At 34.8% G+C, this 24697-nt stretch overlaps 2 protein-coding genes across 2 annotated transcripts in view; both read right to left on the reverse strand.

Annotated features, from left to right (window-relative positions):
* Window positions 1–6892: 6892 nt before the first annotated feature.
* On the reverse strand, window positions 6893–7354 carry LOC150110458 (histone-lysine N-methyltransferase SETMAR-like). Its single transcript, XM_090398807.1, has one exon. The coding sequence runs from the start codon at window positions 7352–7354 to the stop codon at window positions 6893–6895; it is 462 nt and encodes a 153-aa protein (XP_090254933.1).
* Window positions 7355–8661: 1307 nt separating this feature from the next.
* Window positions 8662–24697, reverse strand: part of Smu1 (Smu1 spliceosomal factor) — a 178470-nt gene continuing 162434 nt past the window's right edge. The window contains exons 10-11 of the mRNA XM_090393980.1: window positions 24297–24449; window positions 8662–8922 (exon numbers count right to left, since the gene is read on the reverse strand). Coding sequence (XP_090250106.1) covers window positions 8824–8922; window positions 24297–24449 — 252 coding nt within the window. The 3' untranslated portion in view covers window positions 8662–8823. The remainder of the gene's footprint in view (window positions 8923–24296; window positions 24450–24697) is intronic.

Consider the following 24697-nt stretch of genomic DNA (forward strand, 5'->3'; position numbering starts at 1 on the left):
GAGTTCACATTTGGGAATATTCATACAGTTTAGCAAATGCATTGGTGATGCTTCCTCGATGTTACAGATTTTGCAGGTGGGGAAGACTTTTATCCCATTGCTAAACTTAATTGGTTTTGTGTGGCTGGTCTTGAGGCGAGAGATCATGGTAGTGGCACTGCGATTAAACTTGGAGTTGATGGTAGCTCCTGGATTTTCTGCTGAGTACCAGTGGTGAGTCATATCCTGAAGAATTGTTCTTTTTATGTTTTTTTTTGGGTGGTTTTAAAAAGATTGAAATCTGTGGTATCACCTGATGTTGCGGCCATTTTTGCTACTTTTTCTGCAGTTTCGTTTCCCTTTAATCCCACATGGGATGAGATCCATTGGAAGATTATTTCGGAATCCTTATGTGGTTTGTTTATGTTTTTTGCTATGTTTCTAAATATTTCTTGATGGCTAGTGTAGCAGTTCTTAATAGCTTGAAGGGCTGGTAAGGAATCTGTGAAAAATATAAACTCCTTTGGGTTTTGTTTGTCCAAATATTGCAGTGCTGTGTTAATGGCTATTAATTCTGCATAGTATGAGTTGCATCCAATACTGTTAGTTGTTTTTAGTTCTATATTATGAGAGCCATAGATGAGTACGCCACTCCCAGAATTGGCATTTGGATCCATCCGTGTAGATCTTTATTGAGTCAGGTCCATATTCCATTATTTTTGAAAGGGCTAATGATCTCAAGATTGCAGGGTTTTCTAGGCTTTTTTTCTCATGTTTCCCTATTTCAGAGTTGATAACTATATTTTTCCTGTCTTGATTTGGTGGAAATGCTGGGAAGTCAGCTATTTTATTTGGACAATCCAAGAGAATTTTATTTTCTATGATTTCATGCATTGTTGATTTTTTCTTTATTCTGTTTGTTGGTTTCCAGTTTTTAAAAAGTTCACTTGTTCTATGATGTGCAAGGTTGGCTCTTTTTTCTACAAATTTGGTTAGATTTTCTTGCCACCTAATTTTTAAAGGAACAAGGTTGGATTCGAATTCTGCTATTTTTCCAGGAGTTGTATTCCTTAGTCCACATATGATTTTAACTGCATTTTTCTGAATTTTTATAAGCTTGTCTAAACTGGTTTGTGATGTTTGCATCCAGATAAGCGAATATTCTATTATGGGACGGATAATAGAGGTATATGTGACTTTTAAGGTTTTAGCATCGGCTCCCCACTCTTTACCTGAGATACTTTTCATGATATTTAGTCTTCTTTTTGCTCTGACTGCAACATTGTTGATATGTTTATTGAAGCTTAGCGATGGATCCAGAGTAACTCCAAGGTATTTGGGGTTTTCATTAAATGTAATTAGTTGACTGTTTAGCTTGATCTTTGGTCTCCACTTTCCGAGGTGGTTATTAATAGTAAAAACACAGATTTCTGATTTAGTAGGGTTAATTTTGATTTTTTGGTTTTCACAGTATGTAGCTAAACTTTCAATGGCTTTGTTTAAGTGACCTTCTGCTGTTTCTAGGTTGTTGTGAGCTGAGAATAGGACCAAATCATCAGCAAACATAGCTATCTTTGTTTCTTTATTTATATTTTTATCTAAATCATTTAAGTAGATGGAAAAAAAAGAGTGGGCTCAAAATGCTACCTTGCGGGAGTCCCTGTCTTATTTTCACTTTCTTGGAAAAGGTATTATTTATTTTAACTCGAATTGTTCTATTTCTTAGAAAGTCAAAGATCCAGTTAAGAACTTTCCCTTCTATTCTAATATGACAAAGTTTGGAAAAGAGTTTCTGCCTCCACACCTTGTCAAAGGCATTGTTAAAATCTATAAAAGCTGCAATGGTGGATTTGGTAGGTTTGGTCTGGAAGTTATCTTGAATTGTCTGGGTTAAGTACAAAAGTTGATCAGTTGTTAAGTGATTTCTTCTAAAGGCTTCCTGAAAATGTGGTAGTATACTATTTTTGTTTAGATAGTAATTCAAGCATTGGAGTATCATTTTTTCCATTAATTTGCCTGGAATTGAAGTCAGTGAAATTGGTCTATAACTACCTGGTTGGTCTTGCGGTTTGTTAGGCTTTAAGATTGGTACGATTGTGGTCTTCCAGTCTTTTGGAACTTTTCCTTGTTTTAGGCATTGTTGTATAGGTGAAGTAGCCAATCTAGGGCTAGGGAAGGAAGATGTTTGATCATAATTCCTTGTATGTTATCTGGTCCACATGATTTATATCTAGTCTCTCCAAGGCATCTCCCAATTCAGACATTGTAAATGGATCCCAGAAAAGTTTGTTTTGATATTTGATGGTTTTTTCTAGTATTCATCTCTAGTTTGCTTATATTTTGAAAATGAAAGGCCAAGGTATTTGCAATCTCCCTATCTCCAATTTTGATATTTCCATCTGGATCGTTTAGTGTGTTGGTCTTACTTGTCTTTGGTAGGTCTCTTTGTAAATTATCAGTCAGTTTCCAAAGTTTGGTATCTAAAGTGTTTGGATTTAAGTTGTGGCAAAATTCTTGCCACCTAGTTCTTTGTAATATATTATATTTTTGTTTAATTTCAGCATTTATCTTGTACTCAATCCTGGTTGCTGGAGAGCTTCCAATTTTTAAGATGTTAAATAATTCATTTCATTTAGTTATTTTACTAGCAAGTTCCTGGTGAAGTGTAGTTTGAAATAACTTTTTTCCTGTAGCCCTTTGGGATACTTTTCTTTGCTGCATTTAGGATAGTATTCTTCCAAGTTATATAGTCTTTGTCTAAGTCATCATGGTATGTGTGATCTTTCAGCATTTTACTTACTTCATCCTTGTACTTCTCCCAATTTGCCTTCTTGAAGTTCCAACGATATTTTCTTTTTTGGGTGGGTCTAGTTATTTTTGGGTTCAGATTGATTAATATTGGAGTATGGTCGCTTCCTACGTTCCAAAACAGACCAAATAGCTTTGTCGTGAAGATCAGGAGACACCACAGTGATATCTAGGGCATCTTTTGTACCATAAGAATGAGACATAAGTAGGTGCTCCACTGTTGAGAGTTATTAGTCCTGTTTCATCTAAGAAATTACTCAGGTTTTCTCCTCTTGGGTTTAATTCCTCAGAACCCCATAACAGCTATTTGCTATTCATGTCTCCTAAGATAATGGAGTTTTCTTCAATGAGATGGGATAGGTTGGAAAGATTTGTCAGGAGGATGATAACAATTGAATATGTTTAATGGCTTTTTACTTGGTTCCAGTTCCTTCTGATACTATGTCTAACTCATTGTTTGTTGGAGGGGGAAGTAAGAGCATCATGTAGTATTTTATCTATTTTGTAGGAGCTGTATTCATTGTCCAGAAAAGTATGGTGAAGATATTTAAGTTTGGTGGAAAGAGCTGCATCATCATTTGAACAAATAGTCCTAGCTCTCTATGTGTGTTTTTAGAATACCATACTGTTGGGATGGATGATGATGTAATTGTTTATGTAGATATCTTCTTGTATATGCTGGCTTTTTATAAATGAAAAAAGATAGTGAACCATCTGAAAGCCAGGTGATTAATATGTCAAGAAAAGGCAAACAATTATTAGATTCTTTTTCTACTGTGAAGTGAATTTTGAAGTGAAAGTTAGCTAAAAGGACCAATAGCAGTACTATTAGTCTGTAGTACTGCTATTTTTCTTTGTTATGTACAGTAACCTGCATCCATCTGAATAATTCAAAGATATGAGGGAGGAGGAATTAGACTTTAAGATTCTCCATTTTTTTTTTTTTTTTTTTTGTTTGTTATAATCCTCTTGATTGATGACTGCGGCATTACCCTTATCAGCTTTAGTAACACAATATTTTTATTCTTATTTCACTTTTTAAAGGCAGCTATTTCATTATGTGGTATATTACTTTTTGGAGGTTTAGATTTGTTTAGGATGCTAGCTATGTCTAAATGCATATTATTGGCTATTGTGGTGGAAAATTATAGATGCTCCATTCTACAATCATAATTTCTAGTTTTGGAATTTTTTTAGGTGTAACAGCAAAAGTCATGACCATAACCGAGTGTTCGTAGCTTCTTCTGTAAGCACCTGTGATGATAAATTTATGACCACGCGATATAATTGAAGTTGCAGTGTAGTACATTTGCACTGTTGTAGGATTTCAAATTTCTTCAAGTGCTACTTTTAACTTTTGTGAATTCTTTTTTTGCTGACCCTTCAAGATGTGATATAGGATGATTAGGATTTAAAAGATTAAATAGTTCTTCATGTAGACCATTATAATGTTGTTTGTTCATTTGGTGTAATACCATTAAAAATAAGCTATGAACAACATTCCATTAGCTTATTCAAGGTAATTTCTTATCAAATAGCAAGAATACTAAGAGCCAACAACATCAGAGTGGTCTTCAAACCAACCACCAACATCAGACAAGTTTTAGGATCTCCAAAAGATAAAGTTCCGTTCTACAAATATCCAGGAGTATATTACATTCCCTGCTCCTGTGGTCTTGCCTACATTGGACAAACTTCACGAAGTTTAGAAATTAGACAAAAAGAACATGTTGGTGATGTAAACCACAACAGAAGCATTTCTTCCGGCTTAGCACATCATTTCTGCACATCTAACCACACGATAGATTGGCAAAACAGCTCCATGCCATATCTCGATGACGACTACAGGCATCGTGTATTTAAGGAAGCCACAATAACCGGCGGAAACCTCAACAGAAATCAGGGTATAATTCTCAACAGTTCGTGGAAAAACTTGATCCTCTCTCTCAATCAATCTGAACTACAGCTAGCCAGTAATCACATTACAAGTCTACAACAAACACGCATGCGTGATAACGAATAAGAACAATAAGCCATCTTTGTCACGCGAAACGTGTAACCATAGATACTAGTTTGGTTTACAACGTTTTTTATGTTCCTTTTAATTTGCATTTACTTTCATATCTCCGTAATACCTTGAAAAAGCCAGACAGTTTGCTGGCGAAACTGGTAGGTTTTAATAAATGTTTATTTGTAAAATACTGGTCTGTATTAATAAGTGTATTTCTATTCCATTAGCTTATCAATTAGACTGAATATTCTACCTGATATTGATTGCCATTCAAGATTATCCTTATATTTAGTGTTGAATACTATAGCCACTCCAAGTAGTTAAGGCTTAGAAGTATCTCAACTAGTCTTCTTTATTTTAGTAATACCAATTATCTTGACAAAGTATTTCTATAAATTAATCTATCTTTTTTTTCCCACTCAGGATGTTCATTATGCATATCTTTGATTTTGAGTATGAGGGTTTCCCAGTAGCTGACTTTTCAGATACTGGAACAACCTGGATTCCTGATGCAAACCATGGCTGTTGAACTGAACAACGTCTCAGCATCAGGCATGGCATTTCATCATGTTGTAATTTTATATTTCTTTGTGATTTAAGCCAATGTAATATCCCATTTGGTTGGCTAAGTCCCAAACTTCCAGCCCATACTTGTTCATTTGGTATCAAGGAATATGTCTATGGTTGCAACATGATAAGGATTGGATATTGGGTAAGGATTCTTGGGTGGTTCTCTGCAAAAGCTAAATAATAGGGAGGGGGGGGTCCTTCCATTGAATCCTAATCAACTCTGAATTAAATTTAAAAAAAAAAAAAGATTAGAGATTCTAAATAAGCTTCTTTCATTTTTATTTATAATTTAAATAAAAATCTCGTTTAATTTATAATTAAAGTTTACTGGATTGTAAAATTTCTTAAAAAAAAAAAAAAACCTGAATAGAATATTCTCCAACCAAGAGACTGTGGGTTTGAATCCTACCATGAACACTAAGTGACAGTAAATGTCTAAAGGTGGTAGATGATTTTTATTTCCTAGTGCAAAACAACTACTCTATAGGATCCTTGGGGGAAAAAAAAAAAGGTTTCTTGCAGGCATAAACTTCTGTGGCTAATTGGTTCAAAAGACATATTTCGGTGATTACACCACATTTTTTTTATTATTCAGTTATATAAAACACTGAAATAATAGTTCCCGACAAGTTTTGTAAATCGTAGGATTTACATCTTCAGGGTAAATAGTATAACTTAAAGTTTAAACAATAGAATTAATAAATGCAAATCATAACCATCTGGCTATTCATAAAACTCAAATAACAGAATGCAGATATATAACGTTATTGACGTTGAACAATACTGGACGATGTCACGTGTTCTTGTTCTCGTTCATACAGTCCAAGCTCAGATTGAGGTATATTTTTTTATTAGAGCTGACCACACTTGATGGAGAATTAAACCTTGATTTTTATTGCATTGAGTTGGGTTTTTTAGCATATTAGCAGCTTCTTTAAATTTTCTTATATAACTGTTGTTTTCTATGTATGACATCGTCGTTTTTGCCAGAGTACATCGTGTCCAGTGGAAGTGGTATGGAAAGCAAGACCCGTTTTTTGTTTTCTTTTGTATTGTACGTCTTTTTGGTGTTCAGCCATGCGTATTTCTCCAGCTCTTCCTGTCTGTCCTACATAGCGGGATTTGCTACATAATGCTAAAGATGTAAATCCTACGATTTACGAAACTTGTCGGGAACTATTATTTCAGTGTTTTATATAACTGAATAATAAAAAAAATGTGGTGTAATCAACGAAATATGTCTTTTAAAAAAAAAGGTTTCATTTTTGGTGTGTAGAGTAGCTGACTGGATTATCCAAACCTTAGTCCATCCACAGTACTAACATGTGTCTTTAATCTTTCATGGAAGGGATTCATATTTAAAAAAAAAAAAAGAGTTATTCATCCTTTCCTTTGCATTCATTTTACACAAATTATGGACTCTACAACTGTGTTATAAATAATTATTTTTTTGGGTTTTTGCAAATGAAATGGCTGATTTTAAGGATGATTGAAAAAGAAGAGAATAAAAAGAAGAATACCTATTTAATCAAAGTAATCTTCAGCAGTATCAATGCATTGTTGCCAACGTGTGGCAAGGTCATTTATATCACATTTGTAAAAATCAGTGTCTCTGGAAGTGATGAAGTCCTCCACTGCCCGATAAATTGATGCGTTGTTGACAAAGCATTTCTTAGACAACAAATGGCTCAAGTGCCGGAAAAAATGATAATCTGTTGGGGAAATGTCAGGGGAGTATGGAGGATGAGGCACAATTTTGTATCCCAAATTGTTGATTTGCTGTATGGTTGACACTGCCGTATGTGGTCGGGCGTTATCCTGAAGCATTAGGACTCCATGTCTATTCACAGGTGCTGGTTGCTTAAGGCGCAATTTGTCATGCGTTTGCCGCATATCTGTACAATATCGAGCTGCATTTATCGTTTCACCTCGTGGCAGGAATGAGTAGTGAATAACACCAGCAAAAGACCACCATACAGTAAACATCTTCATTGGTTGCAGAAGTGCTTTTGGAGTCCTTCCTGGAGCATCTTTCACTCCCAACCACTGCGACGAACGTGTACGATTGTCATAGAATATCCACTTCTTATCCACAGTTACAATTCGTTGCAGGAACCTTTCTTTTTACTTCTTAAGAGAGAAGAGCACACTTCCAAACGCTGTGCTTTGTTTTCATCAGTGAGTTCGTGAGGCACTCACTTGTCGAGCTTCCTTACTTTTCCTATTATTGCCAGGTGCTGTGAAACAGTTGAGAAGTGTACATTTAGTGTCTGGGCGATCTCTTGTACAGTTTGTCATGGATTTGATTCGATTAAATCTTTTAATTCATTCGAATCGATGGAGGAAGGACGATGGCCACGGGGTTCGTTTTGTAACCTCAAATCTCCTGAGCAAAATTTTGCAAACCAACAACGAGTGGATCTCTCATTAGTTGTTCCTCCACCGAATGCTTTATTGATGTTTTTTACTGCAGCCGCTGCAAAATTTCCCAATTTGAACTCGTAAAGGTATAGCAACCTTAATTGACTGGGTTCCGTGATTGACTTGATGTCGGTAGTATTCAATTTAATGCACGTTGAACGAAACAAATACTACAATTGCATCACCCACGTGATGCAATTGTAGTATTTGATTTTATGATATATATAACATGAGATAAAAAATTTCACATACCTCAGCGCTTGCTTTCTTCAGTAACCAGTAGAAACCTGACAGTCATTCAACGGCTATTTCATTTGCAACAACCCAATAATTTCCCAACGTTTCGACCTTCATATTAAGGTCATCATCTGGAGTATACACGTATATATACAGAGACCAGCTAAATTACATTTCCCATAGTATGCTGAAGAGACAATGATTTGATCAACGGATATTCTACTGGCCTGACCTCTAGTGAAGATAAAATTACAATAAATAAACTAACTACATCAAAGCTATATTCTATTTACGTTAAGATACAGTATGACAACATCAGAGAAACATTCTTTCATACAGATAGTTTTGTTACAGTAAAAATGATGTCCTAGAGATCAGGCCAGTAGAATAACCATTGAAATGTAATTTAGCTTGTCTCTCTGTGTGTGTGTGTATATATATATGTGTGTGTGTGTGTGTGTGTGTACTTTCAACCTTAATATGAAGGTCGAAATGTCAGGAAATTAAAATAATTATTTATAACACAGTTGTAGAGTCCATAATTTGTGTAAAATGAATGAGTCATTCAAACGCAACTCACATTTATTAAGTTTTTATTTATGTGCTTGTGTTACCTGTCAGTTGATTAGAAAAAGTTTCTTTAAAAATATGCATATGATTTTATTAAAAAAAACCCTGTTCTAACTGCACATCATTGATATCTTAATTGTTTCTCATATACAAACATACATGTAAACATTTTACATAAAAGAACCACATTAAATATGATATATACACTACTGTAGAAAAAATATTTATTATGGTTTCCATAATTTAAGTAAACCATCTTCACTATATGTAGCAATCAGGTTTTGATGAGGATGGTGGCTAATTCCAATTACATCTTTTTCATGAACCTAAAAAGAAATGAACATTAATTACACTACCAAATAAATGTTTTACTGCTCTAGTTTTTAGTTTTAACATTTCATAGAATATCTAGTTTCCTTTCAATGTCAAAAATGTGTGTTTACTTGGAACAGATACCACAACAAATACAGTACGATATCAAAAGAAACCAAGACTTGGTCAAATGGTTGGAACCTTAATGAGCTTTCCTGAGTAGTAAATATTCTACATTTGGTCTACAGTGGAGTGTCCAAGATTATCTGAACCATATCCTGCAGATAGTACTAATGCACTATAATTTCTCAGCCATTTTATGAATGAGATTGACACACAAATTCTGGTTTTGTTGGTAATGAATTATGGTAAAAGGTGTATGCACACACACACCACTGTTTCAATTTCTGTAACAAAGAGAACATAGAATAATAGAAGTTAAGATAACCAAAATAACATTATGCATAGTAATTTTTAAGATTTGGCATGCCTTTCTTTAATTGTGCCACCAATCCAGTTTTTTTTTTTTTTTTTTTTTTTTTTTTTTTTTTCCCACCATTTCATTGCCACTTATTTTCCACTGCCTGCTAACCAATTAAATAACTTGTTAATTTCTCTTTTTTATTTCTTAAAGTACACTGCAGCTCAGTTTTGGAGAGGAGTTATGTAAATAAATTGTTTTTATCTACTCATCTCATGTAACGGCCGAGTTTTTCCTCATTTGAAATATCTGTAAAAGCATCCAGAGGAAAGCTCACAATTGGAGTCTTGGATTTCCTTAACTAAATCAGCAGAAACTGACACAAATTACTTGCATTTCATGTCACTTGCATGCTGTTCTACAACTACTAGGCCAATGAAATATTTGAAGTTAGTAAATGGTTTATTGCATTTAACTTTATAACTGACTATTAAAAAGGCACTTCAGGTGTTCAAACATTTTCAAATCCATCTTTCTTAGGAAAGTAACCAGGAGAGAAATAGAATTTATACACATACTAAGAGATAATTACTTAAGGCAGCATGTGATGGAGGGGATTAGGGGTGGGAGAGTATTGGACCTGGTGATAGGATCAGATCCACAACCAAGGTGAACACATTGCTTCTGATTGCTGAAAGTGACCATGTGGTCATCTTGACTTGGAAAATTAGGAATATTCTGTCAAGAAGGGGTATATGTGGAACTACAAGGAAGGTGATTATGACAGGCATAGGAAGAAGCTTAAATCTGTGCCATGGCATAGATTTAAGCTTCTTCCTATAAAACACTGCAGGGTAAGGATGGTAGTGCATGGGATATAGTTAAGGGTTATCTAGAGGAAGCAATATTAACTGTATACCTAAGGTAAGGAGGGTGAATCTCATCTCATCTTCCTTTTACCCTGCAGTGTCGAGGGTTTATTAGTCATTGGACCTCAAACTGTTCACAGGATAAGGTGGTCAGCCCTATGCCCCAGGATAAACTGGGGGAAAAACCCTACTGTCCATGCCCAAGACCTGCTAACTTGGCTATGGCTGAGGAAGATCCTTCAGTTCCTCACGTCACCAACGGGAATCGAACCTTGGACACGCCTTCCCCAGGCATATGGTTGCAAAAGTGCACAGCCACTAGGCTAACCGCGTGGACATATCAAGGCTAAATCGTTACATGCATTGCTTCAAGAGATAAAACTCGTGTTATATGGTATCATTTATTATACTTGTATATTTTATTGAATTGCTATTTATATTTTCGCAATTAAACAAAAGCATTTATACATATTTATCATATAAATTACTGAACTAAGAAAGTGATTTTTAATCTCAGCAACATCTTTCGTCATGGCTATCTACTTTCAATAAGGCCTTAGTGAGATTAAAATAGTGAAATACAGGTGACCCTTGAATAACGTGGGTTTGAACTGCGCAGATCCACTTATACGCATATTGGAAAAATTTTTAGAGATTTGTGACAGTTTGAAAAAACTCGCAGATGAACCGGGTAGCTCAGACGTATCGAAAAAATTAAGAAAAAAGTTAGGTATGTCATGAATGTATAAAATATATATAGATATTAGTCTATTTTATCATTTACTACCATAAAGTATACACAAATCTATTATAAAAAGTTAAAATTTATCAAAACATGCACACACTTACAGACCGTACATGGCCATTTGCAGTCAAGAGAAATATAAACAAACGTAAAGATGCAGTATTAAATCATAATTGCATAAAATTAAATTTTATATCTATTCATTCATTAGTGTATTGGCTACCACAAAGCAATCGTATTGATTGCTGTAAGGTACCACAAAGCAATCATATTACTGCTTTTTTGTTATCAATGCATGAATCGTTATGCCTGTAAATGGGCTAGGAGGGTGAATCAGATGGGATAATTAGGTGGATGAGTAATATCATTAAGCATGAGCTGCAGAAGAAGAAGAATAAAATGCTGTGGAGGGTATATAAAGAGAAAGGTGACCAGAATGGCAAAATTATATGATCAGAAGAATCTAGCCAAGCAGTCAATGGAAATCCCAAAGAATTCTTTTGTTCTATGACAAGTAAGAGGAAGAATGACTATGGAAGATTGACCTCAATGAGTGACCATTTACAAGGGTATATCACCTTAGTAAGGTTACTGCTTTAACATATGTGACAGACACTAATGCAGGAACAGAGGTGAATTAGAGGTTCTTAGGATATTGCAGAATCTCAATGTAAATACAACTGTGTGATTAGATGGGATATCACATAGTGTTTTGCAACAATGTGCAAGGGAACTGGTAATGCCTCTGACTAGGCTCTTTAATTTAAATCTCAGCTCTGGTAGTGTTCCAAGGGAGTGAGGACAAAGTAATTACCTTGCATAAGAGAATTATTCCATAATGCGATAATGCAAATTCTAAGACTATAATAGCAAATTACAGACCGATCAGTATCTAAGAGTGGTGTAAAAATACTAGTAAAATTGGTCAAAAGAGAATTCAAGAATGGGTAGATAAAAATATGATATTGTATGAGGGTTAACCACACTTTGTGAAGGTTGGTCATGACTTAGTAATTTACTAACTTTTTATAATAGAGTAACAGCTGAGTTGGATAAAGGAAAAGTCTATACGATGATTTTGCAAAGGCAACTGAGAGAATACCACATGGAACTCTGTTATACAAATTAGAACAAATGAGAAAGATTTGACACTGGTTATGTAGATAAGAAGGTGGCTGCTGGACAGATATCAAAAAGTGGTATTATGGTGGGGCAGAATTGAGGTAAAAACAGGTGACTAGTGGTGTGCTGCAAGGTGCAGTGCTGACTATTGCTGCTTAATTTGTACATAAACGATATAGGAAATAACCTGAAAGGAAATATTCAGTTGTTTGCTGATGATAGAAAATTAGGTAACGTAATAGTTAATTCAAAGTGAAGTGGGGACCTTACAGTAATATTTTGCCCATACTGACAGTAATGTCAGTATGGGCAAAAGATAATGGGTGTCAGTTTAATGTGGAGAAATGTAAAGTTATGCATTTTGGGATAAAGAGATTACAAGCTGTGTATCATACTGATGGTACTGTACTCCAGGAAATAGATGAAGCCAGAGATTTAGGGGTGGTGGTGGTAGACAGAGAGTTCAAGTTTAGAAGATTTATTGCTAAGGTAGCTCATAAGATTATTTGGCTATTGAAGAACTCATTCATGTACTAATCTTTCTCAGAACTCTCATATCTGCGGTCTCCAGTCTTTGGTCAAGCATTTTATTTCTAACCCAGCTCTCAGATCCATAAGTTAAAATTGGCTTGAACACTGTCTTATATATAGCTAATTTAGTGTTTTGACTAATTTCCCTGTTATTTCATACAAATTTATTCAGTTGACTTCCTACCATACCAGTTTTATTGATTCTGTTGTCTATTTCCATATTTAATTTACTATATTCACTAACTATCATTACTTAAGTAGCTGAAATGCTTTACTTGTTCTATAGTTTTCCATTTACAATGCGTTTGATATTTTCAATGTTTCTGCCTATTTTCATTGTCTTTGTCTTGTTATTACTGATTTTCATAACCAAATCAATTACAACAGTTATTCAATTTAGTCAGGGAATCTTGCATACTTGTACTGGATTTATTTAGAAGTATAATATCATTCACATCAAGTAAAGAGCTGAGATTAACATCTCCAATTTTGATATCAGGTTTAATACCACTTTCTTTCATAATGTGATCCATATAGATAATAAATAACAGAGGGGATAATGTATATCCTTGTCTGACAGCAGATTTAACTATCTTCCTGTACTTCCTTCAATTCTAACTACTGACTTACACTCAAAGACTAAGCATTGCTTGATATAATGTTCCATTGGCACTATACAGCTGTAGCATTTTGAATAGTTTTTCTCTTGGCACCTTGTCATATACCTTTTCCAGATCTACAAAACTGATACAGATCTTATATTCCCATGATTTCTCAACTTTGTCGTAAAGTGAAAATCTTATCGAAAAACTATACTATTATAGTGCAGTTAATGGGAATCAAAGGATAATAGGATAACAGTTGCCAAGACATCATCACTGTTGAGGGAATTTTATTTGGGACTTGGTGAAATGAGTATGTGTGCAGAATGTATTCATTACTAAGTTGAGAAGTTTATAATTGGAGAGTGAGAATGGTGATTATAAAAATACTGTGCGAGTAAGTGACAGAATTGTTCTCGTCAAAAGATAAGACATTCTTTTCAGGTATGTTTGCATACCTGAGAAAAACAAGATGGATTTAGGTCAAATAGGATATTTGATGTTCAGATTTTTACTTTAAGATGAACAGCTCAGAAATAATGAATACAGACTGAAGGTCTGTATTAAGTTTTGTCATCACAATCGAATTTTTGATATGTACTCTCAGAAAATGTACAGCAGATGAAGAAAGTATTTTATGAAAAATTAATCTCATTATTAATTTCCTATCTACAATGGTCCTCCAAATTAATCTGTTATCAGAACTCCAATATTGTCAGATCTTATATTTCAGTCTTCTATATAAATTCACCTAGATCTTTGTCTTCTTAACTGAGTAGAAAAGCTTGTGTTGGCAGTTCATGTGAATTTATTTAATGGTATTAATTCACAACACAAGAATAATAAGAAAATAATATTTAATTTTTTGCTATTATATCCAGCATCTTCAGAGCACAAAAACAGCTTGTCACAGTACACGAACAGAACAATTTAGTTAAAACTGGGATGGACAACACAAGGAAAGAAACTAAATTTCTAATTGGTGTCATTGATGGTTGGTTTGAGAGAGAGAGAGAGAGAGAGAGAGAGAGAAAAGTACAGTCATTCCCCAAAGTTACACGACAGGTGAGACCAACACAAAGCACGTAAGTCGAATTCGCATAACTCGGGGTATAATTTTGCATGTAATTTATATATACAAACATACAAAATATTAGTTAATTGGGACCAAAGATTTACAAAAACACCTATATTTTTTAAGAAATATAATCATAATTGTAGTTTTTCGTACATAAAAAAAAAGAAAGTTATTTCGATGTCAATGGTTTCATAAAATCTAATAGATTAGTCTGACGGCATAATGTCTTTTTCGTGTCATGCAAAATTCTTCATAGCAAGCTAATGATTTTTTTATTCCTTACCTTGTGGCTACATTTCTTTCCTCGTTAGAATCAATGTCCTCCAAAATCTGTAAACCTTTCTTTTATGATTGTTCTTACTGTGGATTCCTGTAGATTGAACTTCTTTACTAGCTCACAAATTTTCATTCTGCCTTCAAAATCCTTAATAAGGTTGCTTCCTTTGGACGACATTATTATTTTTTATGTGATAAAATTTTTATCTAGAACATAACATTAAACAATCAAGGTTTGTAGACTATAAAAATCGTGTACGAATGGAGACCACGTGAAACATGTCAGTGCTTGTTCACAGCATGGGCGACACTGGCGAATGCGGCCGGTGCCGGAAAGATACGACTAGTTGTGAGCCGTGAAGGGAATACGTACATATAAGAAACCGCGTAAGTCGGGGTGACTGTATTAATTTGATCTTAAAATGACTGCCTACAGATTTTTTGGTAAATTAATGCAGCCATACTTGTTGAGGTTTGGGGAATGTTTTAAAGCTGCTGCTGATTCCAAAAAACAATCTGATTTATAATGACTTCTGTGTAGCACTTGAAGTCGTGTGATGCAAGTGAGTGAGTTCAGTGGTAAGAACATTGTAACCAGAACAAATAGCTCTGGCTCTGTGAGGCAGTATAATTAGGATTCCATACTGCTGAGCTGGATGATGGTTTGATGGCTTTGTGCAAATGTCTCCCTGTATGTGTAGGTTTTCTATAAACAGAAAAAGATAAGAGGTAAGATAAAAGATAAGGGGGTGCTTAAGGGTCAAAACTGTATAACTGAGAGGAGACCTCCACATAGCCTTTAAAGGAACGTGGAGAACCGACCAGGGCTTCTGACCTAATGTCCAATCCTCACCTTCTCGTGGTGCACCCTGTTGGGTATCTACTTGGATACTGAGTGAACGAGGATGAGCTGGGAATAGCTTTATCCAGCAGCGAACTTGTGCTACTGGATAAAGGTCTTAACTACGCAATAGCACCTAAAATGGTAAAGAAATTGGACTTCATTTACCATATAGAAAGAGGCATCGGGTCTCTACCCAACAATATAGCCGATAAAATATGATTGGAAACTAGTAATGTCCTGAACAATAAGAAAACCATACATAACAATCTCACAAAAACGGAACTAGCAGCAATAAAGTCATGAAAAGCCAACGAAGACATAATAATAATGAAATCGGTTAAAGGCAATGCCACTGTCATCCTCAACATACATACTTCAGATGAATCAACTAGTAGCTGATAACAACACCTACAAGCTGGTGAACTATAACCCAACAAACAGGATAAAAAATAAAACAGAGAAACTACTTAAGTCCGGCACTACTTGGCCACCAGACATGGTTAAAAAACTCATACCCCACTATGCCCCCCCAGAATATATGGTGTCCCGAAAATACACAAACAAAATGTGCCGCTCCGACCTATTGTGGAAGGAATAAATAGCCCTAGTTCACTTAGCCAAGAAATTAGCGTCGACACTCAAGGAGTTGGTAGGTCATTCCCCCTCCTACATAAAAAACACACAACACTTTATAAACAAAATTAAAAACATAACACTCGACAAAGACGACTTATTAGTCAGTTTTGACGTCTCTGCCCTTTTCACAAATGTCCCCATCAATGACACAATCCTCTTACTACAGAACAAATTTTCGCCCGACATTACAGCTCTCTTTGCCCACGTACTACAGTCTGGTTACTTCGTGCAGCAAAACAAATTTTACCTACAAAAAGAAGGTACAGCCATGGGCTCCCCCCCCCCAATCGCTAACTTTTACATGGAAACTTTTCAGCAAAGGGCTCTTGATTCTGCCACTCTAAAACCTACAATATGGCTTAGATACATTGATGATGTGTTTGCTATCTGGCCGCATGGGCGACAGATGCTAAACACATTCCTTAGCCACCTGAACAAACAACATAAACGCATACAATTTACCATTGAAATTGAAAATCAGAACTCACTCCCGTTCCTAGATACCCTAGTCACACGCCTCCCCTCAGGCAGTCTATCCTTCATGGTCTACCGAAAACCAACACACACATGGGTCGATACATACATGCTAATTCATATCACCACCCATCACAAATATATGGAGTCATTAACATCCTTAAAAACAAGGCCATAACAATTTACTCTAACCAGCAAGCCCTGAAGTAAGAACTAAAAATCATCAGCAACACATTCATAAATAATGGCTATAACAAAAATACTATCAATAAAATACTCAATAGAACATCTACAAAAAAAGAATATAGATTATAGTAAAACCATAGCCATCCCATACATTAAAGGGTTATCAGAAAAAATCAACAGAATCCTACAACATTATAACCTCAATGCCATCTTTAAGCCACCTACTAAACTTAAAACCACATTCAACTCCTCTAAGGATCCTCTCCTCCCCGTGGCACATCCTGGAGTCTATTGCATTCACTGCACCTGTAACTTATCGTACATTGGTGAAACAGGACGTACAATTCCTATACGTAAGAAAGAACGCATAAGACACATTAAATATAACTATTTTGGTGAAGCAGGCCTCTCAGATCACGCGCTCAACACCTTACACCAAATCGACTGGAAAAGCACCCGCTCTTTACACCATACAAAAACCTGGTACGAAAGGAAATTTAAGGAAGCCTGTGAAATTCTGATAAACCACCCAAATATCAACAACAATGGCGGCATGAACATGCCAAGAATCCGGATGGCACACATTCAGCCTACCTAATACATAAGATCTAGCAAAGTCAGGACTCTAGCCAACTTCTAGCTAGTATTAGAAACCATTCCATACCAACTGGTTGGAATGTACATATATAATCATATTGTAAATATATATATATACACACACACACATAGACTTGTTGTTGTGCCCAATGTAATTTTACAACATTTCTATAATATTAAGAATAGGACTCTAGCGTTGATGAATTTTTATTTTATTTTATTTTTATTTTTTTCTTACTAGACGTCAGGCCAACAATTGTTGTAACAGTTGGTCAGTAACTTTAACAAACCAGATAGATTGTAGTGTAGCTTGTTCTCTGTATATAGTGCATATACTCCAGAAGATGACTCTGATATATCGGTCGAAACGTCGAATGTATAGTTTATTATATTAAAGTTTTACTAAAAGACAGTAGTTGTCTCCATAATTTTCAAAAATCTACTCGGATCACTGGGCAAGCCTAAAAGAAAGGATTTTAACTTTCACTTACCAAATCGCCATGCCTTGTTTGAATATGATATCATCTCCATGAGGATTTCTTAAACAAGTATAAATGCTTATATATTGGCATTTCATGTCAATTTATTCACAGCATTAATTCACAATATAAGAATAATAAGAAAAATATAAGGGGGACTGGAAAGTAATAAATTTTTTGAACTACATTTTTAATATAAATTTTATTAAAGAACAAATTAACATTATTCAATTCTATAATTGCCATCGTTAATTATAACCTTATTCCAACGATCTACTAAGTTTAGAATTCCCTTTTTGAAAAAAGTTTTTTCTTTGGAGGCAAAAAATGATATCAAACTCCTTTGGACATCATCTTATGAATGGAAGGTTTTATTTCTTATCCTGAGTTCTAAGGACCCTGAATAAGTGATAGTAACTAGGGGCAATATCCGGTGAATATGGAGGATGTGGTAGAAGTTCCCATCCCAACTACCTAATTTTTTCTTGAGTCATTCTTGCAGAATGTGGTTTTGCACTATCTTGCTGCAAAATTACCCCTTTTCGATTGACAAGCGCAGGATGTTTGATTAACAATGCTTGATGTAGTCGCTCTAATTGTTCACAGTAGATGGCTGCTGTGATAGTCTTACCTTGTACCATGTGTTCGTAATGAATAATTCCATGAATATCCCACCAAACGCACAACAGAACCTTTTGTGAATGAAGTCCATCCTTAGGTGTTGGAATTGGAGTTTGATTTGAAGAAAGCCACTGTTTTTTGCGTTTATTATTCTTACACAGCACCCATTTTTCGTCACCAGTTACGACTTGTTCCAAAAAGGGGGTCATTTTGTTGTCTGGTCAACAATGAATTGCAAATCGCCCGTCTCTGTGCTTTATTGTTTTCTGTCAGTTCATGCGGTACCCATACACCCTGTTTAAGAACCTTGCCACTCTTATGTAAGTGCTCTTGGACAGTTGACCATGATGAATTAAGTCATCATCATCATCATCAAATTCCTGCCATGTACCCTCAAGGGGTGTACAGGATATGACAGTACTACATGAAAAAATTACATCATTACTAACTTCCTATCTACAATTTTCCTCCAAATCAGTCTGTTACTTGTCAAGACTCCAACATTATCAGATCTTATATTTCTATCGTCTAAGGCACTTTGTACCGTATCAATCCACCTATATCTTGGTCTTCCTCTGGGTCGTTTTCCTGCCAACCCGGCAGAGAACACTTGTTTTGCTAATCTTTCCTCTCCCATTCTATTTAAGTGACCATACCATCTGAGATTAGCTCTGCTAACGCATTCCCGGATGCTGACAATGTCAAGTTCTTTCCTAATATCCTCATTTTTAATATGATATTGCCATTGATGCCATCTGTTCACGCCTCTAATCTTTCTCAGGACTCTCATATCTGCGGTCTCTAGTCTTTGGTCAAGTGTTTTACTTCTGACCCAGCTCTCAGATCCATAAGTTAAAATTGGTTTGAACACAGTCTTGTATACAGCTAATTTAGTCTTACGACTAATTTCTTTCTTATTCCATATGAATTTATTCAATTGACTTCCTACGATACCAGCTTTGCTGATTCTGTTGTCTATTTCTATATTTAGTTTACCATCTTCAGTAAAAATTGTGCCTAAGTAGCTGAAATGTTTTACTTGTTCCACAGGTTCTCCATTCACAACACAGTTGACATTCTCAATGATTCTGCCTATTTTCATTGTCTTTGTCTTTTTATTGCTGACCTTCATACCATATCTATTACAACAGCTATTCAATTTAGTCAGAGAATCTTGCAGACTTGTAGCGGATTTATTTAGAAGTATAACATCATCCGCATAAAGCAAAGAGCTGACATTAACATCTCCAATTTTGATATCAGGTTTAATACCACATTCCTTCATAATGTGATCCATATAGATAATGAATAACAGAGGGGATAATGTACATCCTTGTCTCACACCAGATTTAACATTAAACCATCTTCCTGTACTTCCTTCAATTCTAACTGCTGACTCACAACTCAAATAAAGACTAAGTATTGCTTGATATAATGCCCCATTGACACCATATAACTGCAGCATATTGAATAGCTTCTCTCTTGGCACCTTGTCATATGCCCTTTCCAGATCGACAAAACTTAAATACAGATCTTTGTTATATTCCCATGCTTTCTCGACTATTTGTCGTAAAGTGAAGATCTGATCCTGACAGCCTCTATTTGGCCTGAATCCAGCTTGTTCTTCACCAAGCTTTTCTTCCACAATTCTTCTCAACCGTTTCTCAAGTACACTTGCATAGATCTTGCCAGGAACACTCAGTAGGGAAATACCTCTGTAATTCTCACATTCAGTTTTATTTCCCTTTTTATATATGGGTACTATGAGAGCTCTACTCCAATCATCGGGAATTCGTCCCTCTGTCCAGGCTTTCTGAACTATGCAGTGCAGCCACTGTAAGACTCTTATACCACCATACTTCAGCATTTCTGGTCGAATATCATCTACTCCTGCTGCCTTTCCACATTTCAAGCCTTTGATGGCTTTTTCTACTTCAAGTATGGATATGTATTCCTGACTGCATGCCTGGTCAGTGTTTTTTATCACTGTGCTGTCATCACTGCTTGTTTCATTTAGCAGTTTTTCAAAGTAATTACTCCATACTTCAAGGATATCTTTTTCTCTTGTTTTCATTTCACCTTTATCATCTCTAATTCCTTTTACAGCACTCTTTCTTCCATTCCTAAGCTTCTTCAACAACCTCCAGAATATTTTGCCACCTTCTTGATATTTATTTTCTATATTCTTGCCAAAGTCCTCCCATGACTTTTGTTTAGCTAGTTTTACACACTGTTTAGCTTTCTTACATTTGTCTCTGTATTCTGTAAGAGTAAAAGCTGACTTATTTGCCAGGAACTTTTGATATGCTTTCTTCTTTTCCTTCACTGCCTCTTTAACTTCCTGTGTCCACCAGGGAGTTCTGATTTTTTTATCCTTGCACACAACCTCACCACATGCCTCTCTGGCAGAATCAATCAATGTTTCCTTCAGAGTTTGCCACTGAATCTCCAAGGTTTGATTCCTGTTCTCAAACTCTTTCATTTTCTTTTCAATAATATTTCTGTATTTTAGTCTACAGTTCACATCTGAGAGCTGCTCAACTTTTATTCGCTTTAAAACTTTCTTACAAGTTATTCTTTTCAATATGAAATTCAATTTTATCCTGCTCAAGACTAAATAGTGATCACTTCCAATTTCAAATCCTCTGTACACTCTGGTGTCCTGCACCAGGGAGAAAACATCACTATCAACAATAACATAGTCAATGAGACTTTTCTTATTCCTAGCCTCTTCTCTCCATGTGAATTTGTGCACATTTTTATGTTGGAACATGGTGTTAGTAATAACCAGTCCATGTCCTGAGCAGAAATCCAACAGATATTTGCCATTATTATTGGTTAAACCAAATAAAAAATGATGGTACAACATGATGAATTAAGTTTCTCTGTTAATTCTTGTATGGTTTGTTTTGGATCTAATTCAACGTGAGTCTTAAGAGCATCGTCATCTAGAGTAAGAGGTCTTCCAGATCGAGGATGATCAGAGAGATCAAAATTTTTTTTCTGCAAATCTCCTAAACCATCGCTGACATTTGTTAACCTTCAATACGTCTCCATAAGTTGAGCAAATGATTTTGGTAGTCTCGGTAACATTCTTTCCTTGGTGAAACAAAAAGCATACAATGATAAATGCAACCTTAAAATCAGCCATATTAAAAAAAACAAACAGTTTTAAATAGTAAAGTAATGCTAATATTTAAATAAAAATCAAATTTAATAATTTGTGTTATTTAAGAAAAAGCAATCGGCTAAAAATGACCTATTAAAAATAATTGATTACTTTAAGGGCTCCCCTTATAATTAACATTTATTTAACTTACTTGTTGACATTTTGCTGGTATTATATAGCATCTTCTGAGCATACCATTTTTGTGCTCTGAAGCTTTCTAATGATTTTTGTTTTACTAGTTTTACACATTAGTTTCTTATATTTTTTGCTGTATTCTCTCAGAGCGCATGCTGATTTACCAAGAACTTTTTATACACTTTTTTCTTTTCTTTGAATGCCTTTTTAATCTTTCTGAGTCCATGGAATTGTGATTTTTCTATTCTTGCAGAATACCTTATTATATTCTCTCTCTCTCAGGCTGAATCAATTAATGTTTTCTTCAGGGTTTACGAATGAATCTCCAAGATTTGGTTCTTGTTTTTAAATTTTGATTCTTTTTAAAACTTTCTTACCCACTTTTCTTTTTAGTTTACCTGTTCAAAAATAAATGGTGATCACTTTCTAATTCATATCCTCTGTAGAATCTGTCCTGAACCAGCATAAAGATACTGATACTAACAATAACATAGTCAATGAGATTTTTCTTATTTGTCTTCTTTCCATGTGAATTTGTGTGCATCTTTATGCAGAATCGTGGTGTTAGTAATGTGTAAATTCCTACTCTACTGTTTAGATCTCCAGCCAAGGCCCAACTTTTCCATTTTCTTTGTGTTAGCTGCAATCTGTAATGTCTCAAAAAATTCCTCCACTTCTTCCTTAGTTGAACCCGTCATTTTCATATTCTTGAACGGCATTCTACTATTGAAGAAGTTCATCCTCATATTTAGTGTTGATAAGTATAGCTACTCATTTTTCCCCCGATCATCACTGTTTGATTTAAATCTCGTATTTGTTGTTTAGAAGAATATCCTGTTTTTTTGTCTTCTTTATTTTGCTAACACTTATTCTGTTGATCTGGTACTTATTCAATTTCTTTATTTCTTTTGCTAGTTCCATTTCTTTCCAATTGTTATTTTCTTATGTTAATGGTGGAAATATTAAACTCTGTTGATGTTGAATGAGAGTTTATTCCAGCAGCTGCCTTTTCACTGTTCACCTTGGTTCCCTGATGAAAACAGCAGGTACCTTGCAGGCGTAGACTTCTGTGGCTAATTGGTTCAAAAGATATATTTCAGTGATTACACCACATATTTTATTATTCAATTATACAAAATAATATAACTATTATTTTGAATCCTACGATTTACGAAACTTGTTGGGAACTATTATTTCAGTATTTTGTATAACTGAATAATAAAAAATGTGGTGTAATCACCGAAATATATCTTTTAAAGCAGGTACCTTGTTCAGCTAGGCAGTGGCCTAGATGGCATGAAATGCTGCCATATTGTACCATCATTTTATTTTGGTTTAAGCCAATAAGAATACAATTTGGTTCAGCTAAATCCCAAATTACCAGTCCATTATATCAGAAATGCTAGTTGGTTCTCCATCTTCCTTAAAAGGTCATTGGGAGGGCTCCTCCCAATTATCTAGCTTGAATCCTTAATTGACTCCATTTAAGTTTTGTAAATCTATGAAAGGCATATGGTAAGATGCCAAGAGAGAGGGAAGTTCAAAATACTATGGTTATATGGTATAAAGTGGTCAGTATATACACCTAAGTTGAAAGTCAACTATGGCACTCAAAAGAAAAATGTCCATCAGAACTAAAATGGTATATAATTGAGCACGTCAATAATTTTATTATTTGGGCTATAAATTAAGTTATAATGAAGATTTAGATGTTTCTAAGAAAACTAAAAAATTCCCTAAAGTAAATGGAATAATAAACAAAACATTAAGACCAGCGCAATAGTCACACAAAAAACAGACTAAGAATGCATTTTATCAAAACTAACATTATTATATGGTAGTGAAGTATAGACAATAACAGAAAGAGCAAAGAAAAGAATCACTGCAGTGGAAATGAAATGCATGAGAAGAATACCGGGTTATACAAGACTCGATAAAAACAACATACTGAAAGTACTAAACCAAGCACCAATAATTCAAACATTTACAAGTATACTTGTAAATAATCAATACAAGTTGATAAGAAAGTTTACTTTGTAACCAATTAAAAAACTGTTATAACTTTTTGTCCAAAGTATCTTATAATAAATATTAAATAGTATCATTCAGAGTATTTTAAATAATAGGATGATACACTTTCCAAGTCATATATGGAAATACAGCTTATACCACTGATTTTGCTCACAGTATCTCTATGGGTCTAGCTCTGACAGATAAAACCACAATGAAAGCCAAAATCCTTCCCACAAGAAGCTGAAAAGGAAGTGTGCTGTACATTATGGAATACTAGGGCAATCTGGTGTGACATCATTCATCTCCACCTACAAGTAGTTGGGAATGTACCTAACATGCTCCTGCTTGGGTAAAGGATGAAAACATCATCATTAATTTCCTGATATGTATCCTTGAGGCTACTATGACAGAACTACATGATAAAAACAAGAATATGAATTCTAGTCAATTATTCAAATAAAGTTGAATTATTCATGCAATCAAATGAAAAAAAAAAGCTTGATAGAAATTTTAGTTTATAAAGGTATTATCAGACAATTAATGTTATCCAACCACTGATAACAAAAACAATTATATACATAAATACTTACTGTCAATGTTCTTTCTAATTTACCAGTAGAAGTTGAAAAGCAGTAGAGCACAAAATCCTCACCAACACAGTAAATCCATTCACCTCTAGGTGAAACAGTGCAGCAAAGGAAATCACCACCTTCACGTTTTCCACTAGAGAAACTTCTTACTATCTAATAAAGAAAAGAGGAATGAAAGTTATTTAAGTGATACTTGTGCCATGAGAGCCTTCTTTTAATTAACATGAAAAACACAAGGAATAAGTAATACTATTTACCTCAAGCCATATATTTCAGCCTGAATATTACAGGCCATCATCAGTGGCAACAATAGTAAACTATAAGGTAGAATGCAAACAATGGATTGATTTCATAAAGTAAGAGTTGTGTGACGTTATACATAAAACAACACAATGGTATAA

This window comes from Typopeltis vanoorti, chromosome 1, assembly GCF_054136105.1.
Source record: "Typopeltis vanoorti isolate ZY-2024b chromosome 1, IOZ_Tvanoo_1.0, whole genome shotgun sequence".
Taxonomy (NCBI): Eukaryota; Metazoa; Arthropoda; class Arachnida; order Uropygi; family Thelyphonidae; genus Typopeltis; species Typopeltis vanoorti.

Bases quoted from the DNA above. Each gene is read 5' to 3' on its own strand.
- LOC150110458 (XM_090398807.1), bottom strand. From the start codon at position 7,354: ATGTTTACTGTATGGTGGTCTTTTGCTGGTGTTATTCACTACTCATTC.